At 47.3% G+C, this 14,268-nt stretch overlaps 1 protein-coding gene across 1 annotated transcript; it reads right to left on the reverse strand.

The window, feature by feature from the left end:
* Positions 1 to 12,768: 12,768 nt before the first annotated feature.
* On the reverse strand, positions 12,769 to 13,710 carry LOC132248281 (olfactory receptor 1052-like). The gene has a single exon (XM_059721320.1). It carries the CDS (start codon positions 13,708 to 13,710, stop codon positions 12,769 to 12,771), a length of 942 nt encoding a protein of 313 aa, XP_059577303.1.
* Positions 13,711 to 14,268: the final 558 nt, after the last annotated feature.

Raw genomic sequence — 14,268 nt, forward strand, 5'->3', positions numbered from 1 at the left:
GTCAGGAAGCAAAACAGTACTATGTCATTCATCCACAGATGCATCTCAAGCAGGTCCAAGAAGGTGATCCTCCCCCTCTATGCGACATTGGTCAGGCCGCAGTTGGAGTACTGCTTCCAGTTCTGGGTGCCACACTTCAGGATGGATGTGGACAACATAGAGAGGGTCCAGAGGAAGGCCACCCACATTATCAGGGATTGGCAAGGCAGGCCCTATGAGAAGAGGCTAAGGGACCTGAACCTGTTCAGCCTTCACAAGAGAAGGAAGAGGGGGGGAGGCATTTACAAACTAGTGAGCGGGGATCAGAAGGCATTGGGAGAGTCCCTGTTCCCCTGAGCACTACCAGAAGTGACAAGAAATAATGGTCACAAGCTGGCAGAGGGTAGAGTCAGGCTAGATATGAGGAGGCACTACTTTACGGTCAGGGCGGTTAGGATCTGGAACCAAATTCCAAGAGAAGTGGTGCTGGCTCCTACCCTGGGTGTCTTTAAGCAGGATGAACGCCTTGCCGGGCTCATTTGACCCCAATCCTCTTTCCTGCCATTGATTATCTGCTCAGGTCCCTTCCAACCCTACCAACTATGAAACTATGAAACTATGAGACCCACTGTATGGAATTAGTGTATTGGAAGCCCTGACTCCACCCACTCTGTTCACCCATAAGATTAGTTGTCTTGACATATGAAAAGTTTGTGGAATGCTTTCTGAAACTGACAAAGTGCTTAACTCCTTGAATTGCCATCTGGCAGAAAAAACCATGTGAAGATCTGGGGTCTGATTCTGTTCCCCATATCTGGGTTGAAAATGGAACTTTAGACACCCAAGTGGAATTCTGGCCAAGTCCTGAAATTAGTTAATTCATCTTCTTCTGTAACACACCACCACCTGACTCATATACCTGATGGAAGGGCAAGGACAGATTCAGCTTGTGCATTAATAGATTAATATATTGGAAGTCTTGAAGGGACTTGGAAGATCACTGGGTCCATCCCCCTGCACCAGGCAGGAAAGACAGCTGGGGTCTGGTGACCCCTCCAAGGTAACTGTCCAGTCTCCTTTTGAAGATTTCCAGGGTAGGCGATTGTACCTCCTCTGGACGGAGCTTATTCCACAGTGTGGATACTCTGTGAAAAGGTTTTCCTAAAGTTGAGTCTGAAACCATCTTCCAGGATATTAGTCCATTACTTCTGCATTTTTCCAAGGCTGCCCTGATGAACAATTGTTCACCGAGCCCTTGACATACTCCCCTGATGTAGTGGTAAGCTGCTACGAAGTCCCCTCTCAGCTTTCTCTTTTTCATGCTGAAAAGTCCCAGGTCCCTCAGCCTTTCCTTGTATGGCTTCCCGTGCAAGTCTCAAATCATATATGGGTGGCCATTCTCTGGACTCTCTCAAGCTTTACTGTGTCCTAGTTAAAATGCAGTGCCCATAACTAGACACAGTACTCCAGCTGGGGTCTCACCAGTGTTGAGTAGAGCAGAAGAATCATTTCCTTGGTTTTGCTGGAGCTGCTTTGATGTATGCTAGAGTATTATTTTCCCTTGCTGGCAACAGTGTCAAACTACTGTCTCATATTCATAGTGTGGTCAATTATTACCTCCAGACCCCTTTCATTCATGGTGTTAGTCAGTTTGGCACCACCAAGCCTGTAGGTGTGTAGGGGGTTGGTCATCCCCAGAAGGAGCACTTTACATTTCTCAGTGTTGAAATTCATCTGGTTCCGACTCATTCACCTTGCTAGCTGTGCGGGCTGGGAGCGGTCCGAGGCTTTCGGGGGCGCGTGGCAGGCTGTGGCCAGCAGCCCGGGCACGTGAGCGGGGAAATTCGGCACGACGAACTAGAATTAGGCACAAACACATAGCGGTTAATTAAAGATTATTTTACTTACACCGTAGGTGGTCGCGGTGCAGGCAGGAAAACTTTCTTGAGTTGCAGTTACAGACAAACACAAGTGGAGTTTGCTAAGCTCCACCAAAGACATACACACGGAGTTTGCTAGGCTCCGCAAAACGAACTGGACAGAGCTCTGGATAACAAGATGAGAGTCCGAAATATGACTCTCGATGAGCGCGCAGGGTGGGGATACGTCGGGATTGTTCGGTGATGGGGAGAGATTCTTGGTAGCTGATCAGACCACCAGTCGGTCCAAGATTTACGTAGAAATCCACAAAGTAATCATGGAATTCTCTCTGGAATTCTTTCGGATTTCTCCTGGAATTCTCAGAATTGGGGATCTCAGGGTCCTCCCGAGATTCTTGGAGATCTCCGGCTTGGGCAGAAACTGCTCAAGTCCCTTATACAGCTAGCAAGCCAATCGCTAGCCGCCACGTGGGAATAATTTAGAAACAGCCAAAAGTGGGGCACAAATTTGCATACGCCTGGCGGGAACCTTTTGCACCGGGGTTTTCTCTCTGCAGCTGAGAATTGCACCGTGCAAAGAAAGTTCCATGTGGCGGGAAATAATTCTGCAGTGCCGAAGCACACACACAATCATTGGGTCATGACACTAGCCTGTCTAGATCCACCTGAATCTGTAGCCTGTCTTCAAGTGTGACCACACTTCCCCATAACTTGGTGTCATCTATGAACTTGGCAAGTGAGCTCTTCACCCCAGCTTTCAAATCACTGATGAAGATTTAAAAAAATACTGGAATAAGCACCTACCCCTGTGGGACACCACTGGCCACTGGCCTCTTCTCACCAGGATTATAAAGATCCATTCATTAGGACTCCCTGGGCCCTACCCACATCCAGCTTCATACCCACCTAACTGTCTTACAGTTAAGCCCACAATCCTCCAATTTTCTGGTAAGAATATTGAGGGATACTAGATCAAAGGCTTTTTGGAAGTCAAGATATACAATGTCAACCTCCTCTCTCTTATCTAGGTGAATAATTACCTGTTTGTAAAAGAAGATAAGGTTGGTAAGAGAAGCCCTGCCCGTGATGAAGCCATGTTGGCTGTCATTCAGAATCCTACCTTCTGCAAGCCTGTCGCACATGGACTCCTTAATGAATTTTTCCACAATTTTCCCTGGTATAGAAGTTAGGCTAATTGGCTTATATTTACTCGGGTCCTCCATTCTCTCCTTCTTGAAGATGGGCAGTCCTCAGGGGCTTCCAGTCCTCAGGGGCCTCTCCAGAGTGCCATGAGCTTTGAAACAGCTTTGCCAGGGGCTCCATTGTGGTTAGTTGTTCAGGAACTTGAACAGAGTGAGCCTTTTATATATCTCTTCTTTTCCCCTTTTATCTTGACTAAGGTGGGAAATGTGTCATAGGTTATGAACCCAGTTTGTCATGCTAGTTATCCATTTTATCCAGTTACTAACTAAAGTTAAATTCCAAAAAAATAATCATAGCAATGGGGATTGGAAGCCAGGATTGCCTTCTCCCAGGTGTGTGCATGAATCTTCTATCTGCGTGTCATCTGTGTATACAGTTGGACACCATCTCGGAATGCACTGACCTCTAATAGAGTGCCTTCTGTCTTATGAAGTGGGACAAAATTGAATTGTGATTGCACAGAAATGTTTTAGGCTGTATGCAAGTCTGCCCCTTGATGGTACAGGACACAAAAGTGAGAATCTCTCTAGGGAGAGGGAGGCCAGATTTTTGGGACTCACAACAAACTGATTGAGAGCGCGGAAGACCTAGGCTTATTAGATAGAATCGGTTCAGTTCACCTGGAGGGGACACCTAGATTTGTGGCAGTCAGAAAGCTAAGTCAAAAGCAACCTTAGAAGCTCAATAGAATCTGAGCCACCATTCAAAATCTAGGTGCCTGACATTACGTGCTTAGGTCCCATCTCCCAGATCAGCCTTCATTATTATTATTATTACTTTTGTTACTACTGGTATCAGAACCATAATACATATGGCTAAATAGATGAAATGAGGGGCATGTGTGCATGACACTTTAAAGCAGTTTAAATGCTTTAGCACCCCTTCAATGGTGTCAGTTTTTGCGTGAATTGGTGGTGTATTGTGCAGTAATGCCAGCCACTGTAGCAAATTTGGCACTGTAATGCACCTTAAATGACTTGAGGCACAGCAAAATAAAACTCCTCTGAGGAGTTTTTGTTTGCTGCCTTACAGCCATGGAGTGAAGCACTGAGCTCCATGCAGCTAAGGAGCTCTGCAGGAAGCCTGATCAGGCAGCCTGGCAGAAACAAGCCCAGGAAGGCAGGCTCCACCCAAGATCTTTTTTTCCCCCTGAAGCCTGCCTGCCTGAGCTGTGTGGGGGCCCAGTGCTTCCCTTCACAGCTGTGGTGCTGCCCAGGAATTCCTGAGCTGGGAGCACCACTGCCACGTAGTGAAGCACAAGCCCTTCCCCCCCCCCAGCCCCCAACCCCAGGTACCGTTTCAACTGCTAGAATCTGTCTCTGCCCTCCCTGCCCAGAGAGGCAGGTAAGTTCAGGTGCATGCACAACACGGGGTTTTAAAGGGCCCTAAATTGAAGCCGTGTTTTTAAAAACCCACTGCTTCAATTTAGGGTCCGCATTTCATCTACACATGCCCTATGACCTCACTTATAGACCGGGACCATGCAAAATGAGGCAATAAAAAAAAAAAGATGCCAAAAGGCTTGCTGTATTATATCTAGCATATCTCTAATCACACAAAAAGTATCACAGAGGAGTTTTATGAATGGCATTTTTAAGATGCACAATGTTTGCACCCATCTATCTTAAAATAGGGCCAACTTCAAGGAGTTAAGGAGATTGGTGGGAGAGGTGGTGGGGTTCTCGAGGGCAGGGGAACTCAGTGCCCAAGATGAGTGGTCGTTCCTTAAGGAGACGATACCTAGGGCCCAAGAGGTGACTATCCCAACTAGAAGCAAAAGGGGCAAGAGTGCCCAAAAGCCTTCCTGGGTCACCAAAGACATCTGGGAATGCCTGTTGCCAAAAAGGCAGCGTACACCCGGTGGAAAGGGGGTGCGATCTCCAAAGAGGAGTATACCTACACTGCTTGGGCCTGTAGGTGGGCTGTTAGGAAAGCTAAGGCGGACACAGAGCTAGGACTAGCGCCCAAGATCAAAGATAATAAATAGTCCTTTTTTCAAATATATAGGGAGGATGAAGAAGGCACCAGGAAATGTGGGGCCCCTGTAAGATACACTGGGCAATCTGGTGGTCGCCCCAGAGGAGAAGGCAGACCACTTTAACAAATTCTTCACCTCCGTTTTCTTGTGCAGGGACAGGGACTCCACCACCATGATTCAAGATGGACTCGAGGGGAATGCCTCAAGACCTAAGGTTGAGGAGGACTGGGTTAGAGTGCTTTTGGAGGGGCTGGACGTGTTCAAATTAACAGGTCCAGATGCTCTCCACCCCAGGGTGTTGAGGGAGTTAGCAGGGGTTATTACACAGCTTTACAAGTGCTCGTGGTGCTCGGGCCAGGTGCCAGATGATTGGCAGATAGCCAATGTGGTCCCCATCTTTAAAAAAGGGAAGGGGGAGGACCCGGGAAACTATAGACCCGTCAGTCTTACCTCAATCCTGGGGAAACTCTTTGAGAAGATCATCAAGCAGCACATCTGTGATGGGCTGGCATCAGGGATGAAGCTCAAGGGCAACCAGCACGGTTTCATTAAGGGCAGGTCATGTCAGACCAACCTGATTTCCTTTTACAATCAGGTCACAAAAGCATTAGATGCAGGTGTCACTGTAGATGTAGTCTTTCTGGATTTCAGCAAAGCGGTTGACCCTGTCGACCACCCCATCCTCATTAAAAAACTAGGAGACTGTGGCATCGATGCGTACACAGTCAGATGGATGGCGAATTTGCTGAAGGGTCATATTCAGACAGTGGTGGTGGACAGGTCATATTTGACCTGGGGGGAAGTGAGCCACAGAGTCCCCCAGGGCTCAGTCCTTGGGCCCGCGCTGTTCAATTTCTTCATCAGTGATTTGGACGATGGAGTGAAAAGCAACCTATTCAAATTTGCTGATGATACCAAAATTTGGGGAGAGGTGGGCACATTAGCAGGGAGGGAGAGACTGCAGAAAGCCCTAGATAGTTTCCAGGGTGGGCTAAGAAAAACAGGATGCGTTTCAGTACTGAAAAGTGTAGGGTGCCGCACTTGGGCAGTAGTAACCAGCAGCACACTTGAAAGTGGGAAACTCCCTTCTTGCGAGCACGGAGGCTGAAAGGGATCTTGGAGTCATTATTGACTCCAAGATGAACATGGGCCAGCAATGCGAGGTCATGGTCAGCAGGGCCAACTGGACCCTATCATGCATCCGCAGGTGCATCTCAAGTAGGTCCAGGGAGGTGATCCTCCCCCTCTACGTGACACTGGTCAGGCCACAGCTGGAGTACTGTGTCCAGTTCTGGGCACCCACTTCAAGAGGGATGTGGACAACATTGAGAGGGTCCAGAGGAGGGCCACACGCATGATCTGGGGTCTGCAGGGCAGTCCTTACAACAAGAGGTTATGGGACCTGAACCTGTTCAGCCTTCACAAGAGAAGGCTGAGGGGGGACCTGGTGACCATCTATAAACTCACTAGAGGGGACCAGAAGGTTTTGGGGGAGGCATTGTTTCTGCTAGCACCTCCCGGAATAACAAGGAATAATGACCACAAGTTGTTGGAGAGTAGGTTTAGATTAGACATCGATAAGAACTACTTCACAGTTAGGGCGGCTAGGATCTGGAACCAACTTCCAAGGGAAGTGGTGCTGGCTCCTACCCTGGGAGTCTTTAAGAAGTGGCTTGATGCCTACCTGGCTGGGGTCATTTGAGGCCAGTTTTCTTCCTGCCCAGGCAGGGGGTTGGACCTGAAGATCCACAAGGTCCCTTCCGACCCTACTTCTATAATTCTATGATTCTATGAAAAGAATCTTCACATCATGACCACTAAAGGAACAATGCCAGTTAACACCCTTGAAAGCAACTATGAAAAAGAAGTAACCCAAATCTCTGTAAAACAATTTTTAACTTGTACTGTTTGCGTGTGTGTATTCACATGTGTTTGTAAATCTCACAGCATTGTAAAAAAGATAATTTTCAAAAGGATTTTTTCCTCATTTAACAGAGGTGGGTGAGGAGGCTTATTCCTATCCAGTCTATAATGCCTCTTAATCATCATACTTCTCTGAAGTATGGGGACAACCGGTTGGAGATGATCAGTTTGGGATTGGTTATCCACAGGGGCAGAAACATTTCTAATGATGCTTCAGCCTGATATGCAAAACATTGGGCCCTAGGGGCATCCAGACAAACAACTCCAAATGCTTGATAAAAAAATACATAAAGGAACCTCTTCAATTCCAAACGCTGTCCATCCTTGAGTTAAGGACAGTACACATATCATTCCGACAAAGATCTCTAACACGGTGGGTTCCAGAGTAGTGGGGTAATGCTTCTCTTTTGGTTCTGGCCATTGAAAAAGCTTCTGATTTAGAGACAAATGATAGGGAGAGGGGACTCATGGACTCTTGAACTCTGACTATCCAAAAAGCATTTTTAAATGGGTTTCCCCCACTTGCTCAGGCACTGTGGGCCCTAAGATCATGGTTGCATCCAGACACTATGGCAAAGTTGCCTTCCTTCTTTCCACAGAGACCACCACTGATGAGGAGGTGGAGAAAGGTCTTGTGGTGGGGGGCAAACATGTCCCACTCAAAGCCCTGGAAGAGCTGAGGACCTTGATGGTCCTCATTCCTGTTCCCACCGCATCACTAACTGAGACCTCATGCCCTTCCTTAACCGCCTAGGAAAAGTCCTACCCCAATCACAACCCTCATGTGGTACTCTAGCCTCTTCCAAAGTCATCCCTTCTATTGCCAAGTCACCATAAAGCTGGCAGTGGGGGTGGAGGTGTAAGGGAGGGAATTGATGTCACATTCCAGGGGGCCCCCAACTGTATCCCATATACAGAGGGGGAGGGGAGGTGATTCCAGCACCAGACTTTGGAGCACCTCTGCCAAGAGTGTCCCCTTAGTCAGCCATAGTAGGCACTGCATACCCCTGCCAAGAGGAGTGGTGCCACAACCACTGGCACCCCTCGCACACCAGCCCCAGCATCCAGCTCCCCCACAAGCTCAGGGTGCCCTGCAGTGCAGCCACCAGCATGGCTCCAAAGTGCAAGGGCACAGGCACGGGATGGTAGTGAGGGGGGCATGTCTGCTCAACCACTACCATCACCACCACCCACTCCTAGTTGGACATCATTCACTGCAACCCAAGGTGACCACTCCCTAGGCCACCCAAAGGCTTCATGGGTGCTGCTCCCATGCGGGTGTGATCTGCCACCCAGAGCAAAGCAAAACACAAGGCCCAGGTACAGCTCAGGCCCTCTGATATGGAGAAGTCCCCCCTCCCAGCACCCAAGAGAGGAGCTGACATTGATCTTATGCCCGCCAGCTCCAGAGCTGCCCCGGAATCCCAGCCCCAGAAACGATTTAAAAAAAAAAAAAGATAGCTGTTACAGATATGGAGGAGGGCCAAGATGGCATGGACATCCTGTGCTAGAGAAGCCCATGGAGGAGACCCCCAACTCCACTTGCTGCAACCTGACCCCCCCCCACCCTCCACCACAGGTACTTGGTCCTTGGCCTCAACCATCCTGGGGGTGGATGTGGTAGGAGAGTTCTCCCCCTCTAACCACCTGGGAGATGTTGAAGCCATAAGACTGATGCCAGTGGGCCCTGGTGGGGAGGGTTCCCTTTCCCAGGGCTCTGAGGAGGGCACTGATGCCACTCAGGTGCACAAGCCATTTCCTATAACCCCAAATGAAGACTTCCCTGTCACAGACCCCAGTGTGTCCTGTGGCTGCAGTACTGAGGGTGAAAGAAGGATGCTTCCCCACTAAATAGCTCTCTAACCCCAAGAGGGACCCTGCACAGAAACCCCTGACATTCACCCTGCCACCCCCCATGCCACACCCTCCCCCACTTCGAGGGGTTGCATCTCTCTCTATCCCAGTGTTGGGGGATGTAGCAGACCTGGTAGTTCAGGCAGCACTCCACCAGGGCTCTGCCTCCACTGTGGCAGAGGAGGAGGAAATGCCTAACCCTCCTCAAATTTAGGAGGAGCCCGCTGAACCACAGGACAAGGAGGAGGATGCCTAGGAGTCTGTGAGCTCCATAGAGCTTGCTGGAAATGTGGCCCTACAGTACTTGGCGAGAATTTTCTCCAATTCCTGGAGAGCATGTGCGTGATGGTGCAGCTTAGGTTGCCTCTTCATATCCTCTTATAATTTCTTAAAGAACTATAGGTGCCCCAGCTTACCCTCCTGCCACGTCTTGGATATTATTATAATATGTTCTAATTTATGATTTCACTATTCGGGAGGGTTATTATATATATTTCAGTTTTTTATTTGGTTGTTGGGGTTTGTTTGGTTTTTTTGGTTGGGGGGGTTATTTGGGTTTGTTGTTTTTGTTTTGTGTGTGTGTGTGTGTGTGTGTGCGCGTGTGTGTGTGTGCGTGTGTGTGTGTGTGTGTATAGGAGTCCTGGTATTATAGAGGAAAACCTCGCTCACCTTCTCAACTATCCACAAGCACTTTCCGATATGTATATATATATATATATTCACAGTCGGATTCAGATTAATTCTTGTCTTTATTTTTATCCTTTATCATGCTATATAAACTTTCTTTATCTTTAGACAGAAGTGGTCCATATATATCTTTTTTTTTGTTTTATATCAACATTGTAATTCAATCTATATAATGCTCTTACATAACTACTATCAGTTTGGTCGGACTGAAAATGCAGCCTCTTTATCTCTTGTTCATCTGTTTATTGCTTTTGGGGTGGAATTTTATCTTCAAACCCCGTGGTATACATTCTCTTTACTTTTTTTGCTATGTGTGTATTTTCTACCTTGCATGTGTCTGAAGCCTTGAATCCTTTGGACAGACACCCCGATACCATCTCCAAGCTGGTGAGAGAGGGTCACTTCACTCCCTTTTTTTTTTTTTTTTGTTTACTTTTCAAGGCAACTGCCAGCCATGTCTGACGGTGTGTCTCCTCAGGGATCTGCCCCACCTCTTCTGACCTTCGCTCTCTCTGGCATCATGAGAAGTCTTGAGGTAAGTCTCTTATCCTCTGGGGATCCTCTTTTTCCCCCTTTTTTCTCCTTCAGCCACTCTCTCTTTTTTTTCTTTTGAGACTCCCATCTCCTCTCTATTTTTTACTACGAGAGCTTCCATCCTAATATGGTAATGGCTCTGGAAGCAGCATTTTCCGGCTCTTTTCACTGCATCGCTGTTTACTCTTTCACAATATACCACTCTGGGAAGAAGGTGCAGTTTGCCCTGGACCACTGCAGGGATTTACACTAAGTCCTCAACTTGGTGAGGTCTCTGGTGGGGAAAGGCAAAAGGTCACAAGTAGACCAAAGGCAGAAACTAACACCAGGCACAAAGCTTCCATAATGCCCGCTATACCTTTGGGAGGGTATTGGAATTGCTAATGGGCCCTGTGGCTGGTGTTGCATCCTGTTAAAGCCCACCCCCACAAGCCTAACAACACCCCTACCAATAAGGTCCTTCACTGTGTAACCTTCAATGTATATGGTTGCAGGATGTGTCTCTGCATGTACCAGGTACTCCTCTTCCTTTGGAAGAGTGGAGTTCTCTGTGATTTTCCTTCAGGAGACCCACATGAGTCCAGCAGCTGAAACCAAATGGTGCTTGGAGTGTGGAGACAGGATCTACTTCAACCACCTCATGGAGACATCCTCTGTGGTGTTGATCCTGTTTTTCCTAAGTCTGTAATCAGAGGTACTTCTCACCATTGAGGTCATAGGGAAGGCCATCTTGCTTTGTCTGCAGTCCATACTGGTGGACATGATCCACCCTGAGCAGACATACAGAGGGCTGGGGAGAACCATCTTCCAAGCTGTACCTGATCCGGGAACTCCTGGAGTTTGTGTGCTGGTACAGTCTGTCATTTGCTGTCCTGTTCCTCAACCCAGAAAAGGCACTTGACCGGGTGTATCACAGTAACCTCACAGGCATGCTGAGGGCATTTGACTTTGTGTGGTTTCTCCGGGTTCTTTATGCCTCCATGAATTGTATGGTCAAGCTCAAATGAACACTGACAAAGTCCATCCTGTTCAAGCTGCTTGAGTATCAAGACTGCCTGCTGTCAGGCCAGCTCTACACTGTCACTCTTGAGCCCTTTCTTTGCCTCCTGCACAAGCAGGTTTTATGCTCTGAGAGCCAGCCATGAGGCTGGTTCTGTCACCGTATGCCAACAACATGTTTCTTGGCATCTAGGACCCAGAAAATCTGGCCTGCTAGTCCATATACTTGGTGGCTTCCTCTGCCCTTGTTATTAACCTTTGACTGTCATCCCTGTCCCTGTTTTCTTATCATTTGTCCCAAGTACTCAGTTATTGTCTTTTCAATAACTTCCCTTTTTAAGGGAGACTAACAGTTCAGTTTTTGGGCTTGCACCCATAATTCTATAAGGTAACAAATAGGACTTTTACCACCATTGGGCACCACCACTTCCCCCCTAGATGCTGCTGGAGCTGAGTCAGGGAGTCATGCTGAGTGAGCTCTCTCACCTGCAGAGCTGCTGATGCTTTGCTACACAGAAAATGCTCCTGCCAGCTTCCTAGGGAGTCAACCAATGCCTACTCCAGCTGGGCTGGTCCCTGGAATGCTGCTGCTTCTGCTGTTTTTGCTTATGCCTCCCCTGAAGGGAGAGAGCTACCCCCACCCACACACACATGTGCTGCTGTTACTGATAGCAGCACCACTCCCAGAAAGGGTTTTCAGTGGACAAGTCTGTAACCCATCTTGATCCAACAAATTACTGGGGACTTCAGCTAATGGCTCCTGTATGGAATTATTGGCATGATCATGTATCTGGCATGCTTTTTGGACACCCCTGGCATCTGCCCCTTTTGCCAATAGAGGGAGACCCTGGTGCATGCTTACCTTGAGTTTGCCAGGTTGCAGTCCCTCTTCTGCCTTCTCCAAAACCTCCTGCTGAAGTTCTGGATGCACTTTTCCCTGCATATTTTTTGTTAGAACTTTCCATCCATGGCCCCACCAAGCCCTGGGACCTCCTGAACAACATCCTCCAGGCCCTGGCCAAGGTGTCAGTCTATAAGACCAGGAAGGAGACTCTGGTCAAGGGCAACCTGGGCAAGTGTGGGGCTGTATTCCTGGTACTTTTTTTGTTCATGTCTCTCTGCAGCTTGACTGTTTGGCATCCACAGGCTCCCTTGACTTGTTCAGGGGGCAGTAGGTACTTACTGGTGTGCTCTGATCAATGTCCTGATGGGCCAGAGCCCATGACCCTTGGCATATTAAATAGGGCCATGTCACACTGGCAGATAGTGGGTGCTGAAAGGAAGACTGAACTGGGTATGACAAGGGTTTTTACTACTGCTTCTTTCCACTTGCAGCCTCTGGCATTGAAGGTCTAGAGAGTTCTGATTCAGAGGTTGGCCCCCTAACTTCCATGCTCAATAGTTACTGATGCCATTTTCCACCAAGAATTTGTCAAGTATCTTTTTTAATCTGTTTAAACTGTCAGTTTACACAAACTCTCCTTGCAATGAATTCCACACTTCAATTCCACACTGTATGAAAAGATAACTTCATTTTGGATTTGATAATAGTTTTAAAAATATAATTCAAATGACTTCTGCAACATTTCTAGTTACAAATAGCACATTATTTTAAACATATTCATGTTATATTTAATCCTTTTCCCATCAAATCCCATGAACATTCCAAGTAAAATAACGATGTTCTCAGGAGATTTATTAATGTCATTCAGTCAAAATATTTCATTGCCATTATGTTGCTTGTGAACATCTTGTTCTGCCTGCATACTTTCTCAGGGCATCCTTCACCTCTTTGTTCCTTAGACTGTAGATCAAGGGGTTCAGCATGGGGATCACGAGAGTATAGAACACAGAAACAACTTTGTCTTTTTGCTGGGCATATTTAGAGTTGGGACGCAGATACATGAAGATCACAGTCCCATACAAAATGGTGACAGAAGTCAGGTGGGAAGCACAGGTTGAAAAGGCTTTGTGCTTGCCCTCCACAGAGTGAATATGCAAGATGGCAGAGAAGATGTATGCATAGGAGATGAAGATCATGACAGCAGTGCTCGTCACCACCACAATGGAAAAGATAAAAAGCACAATTTCAGTGGTTTTTGTATCAGAGCAGGAGAGTTTTAGGACAGGAGGAATATCACAGAAGAAGTGGTCAATTATGTTAGGTCTACAGAAGGAGAGGGTGAAGATGCTGCTGGTTTGTACCACTGCATTCACACAGCCACAAAAATATGAGCTAATTACCAGCTGAATACAAACTTTCTTGTGCATAATGACTGTATAAAGTAATGGGTTGCTTATTGCTACTAAACGGTCATATGCCATAGCAGCCAAGAGGCAGCCCTCTATGCTAATAAAAAAACAAATAAAGAAAAATTGGACAGTACAGCCAGCAAAGGAGATTGTTTTCTTACTTGCCATGAAGTTGACCAGTGTCTGAGGGGCACTGGTGGAGGAATAGCAGAAGTCAACCAGTGACAGGTTGCTGAGGAAAAAGTACATGGGGGTGTGAAGGCGTGAGCTGGTCCTGATTAATTCGATCATTCCAAGATTGCCCACCACAGTAAAAGCATAGATGAAAAGGAACACAGCAAAAATCACACCTTGCAGCTGTGGTTGGTCTGTTAGCCCAAGGAGAATGAACTCAGTCAATCCAGTACAGTTTCTCTCCATCTTTTATACTTGATGTGTTTCCTGCTGATGAAGTGGGGGGGGGGGGGGGGAAGTGTAGAATTAAAAAGGAGATGGGTAGGAGAAAGCCTATCTTCCCCCCTCATTGTGAACGTTAGTTTAGTCAATTGTATATGGACATTTTTGGGCCAGATGCCATTCCACCCTGCTCACCCTTCTTAAAATCTACTAATTTAAAAGTTTAGTGTGCCCTTCTCCCTGCTGCATTTTTGGGGACTGAATATTAGGGATACGGTAACGGTGTTTTACCTAGATTGATTGATTTCCTATACTGCAATATTGTGTTATGCTGCGTTTTAAAACTAACCATATCAGTGTGCTCCAAATAGAGGTTGATGATTTTGCTACCACCAGATCTGATTAGCCAATTCTGATTTAATTAACTTAGAGCACTCAGAAATTTGGATCCCCATTCAATCCAAGTTCACTGGGCATGCCCTGGGCACTATATGAGGAGCTGTTTGCATGGACTGAGGGGTGCCCAATCCACTATCCACTGCTACTTCTGATGGCCATAGTGCCCCAGCACCCCTGAGCACC

This window comes from Alligator mississippiensis, chromosome 2 (genome assembly GCF_030867095.1).
Source record: "Alligator mississippiensis isolate rAllMis1 chromosome 2, rAllMis1, whole genome shotgun sequence".
Taxonomy (NCBI): Eukaryota; Metazoa; Chordata; order Crocodylia; family Alligatoridae; genus Alligator; species Alligator mississippiensis.

What these genes read in the sequence shown, in the direction of transcription:
- LOC132248281 (XM_059721320.1), bottom strand. Translation starts at nt 13,710, where the DNA reads ATGGAGAGAAACTGTACTGGATTGACTGAGTTCATTCTCCTTGGGCTA.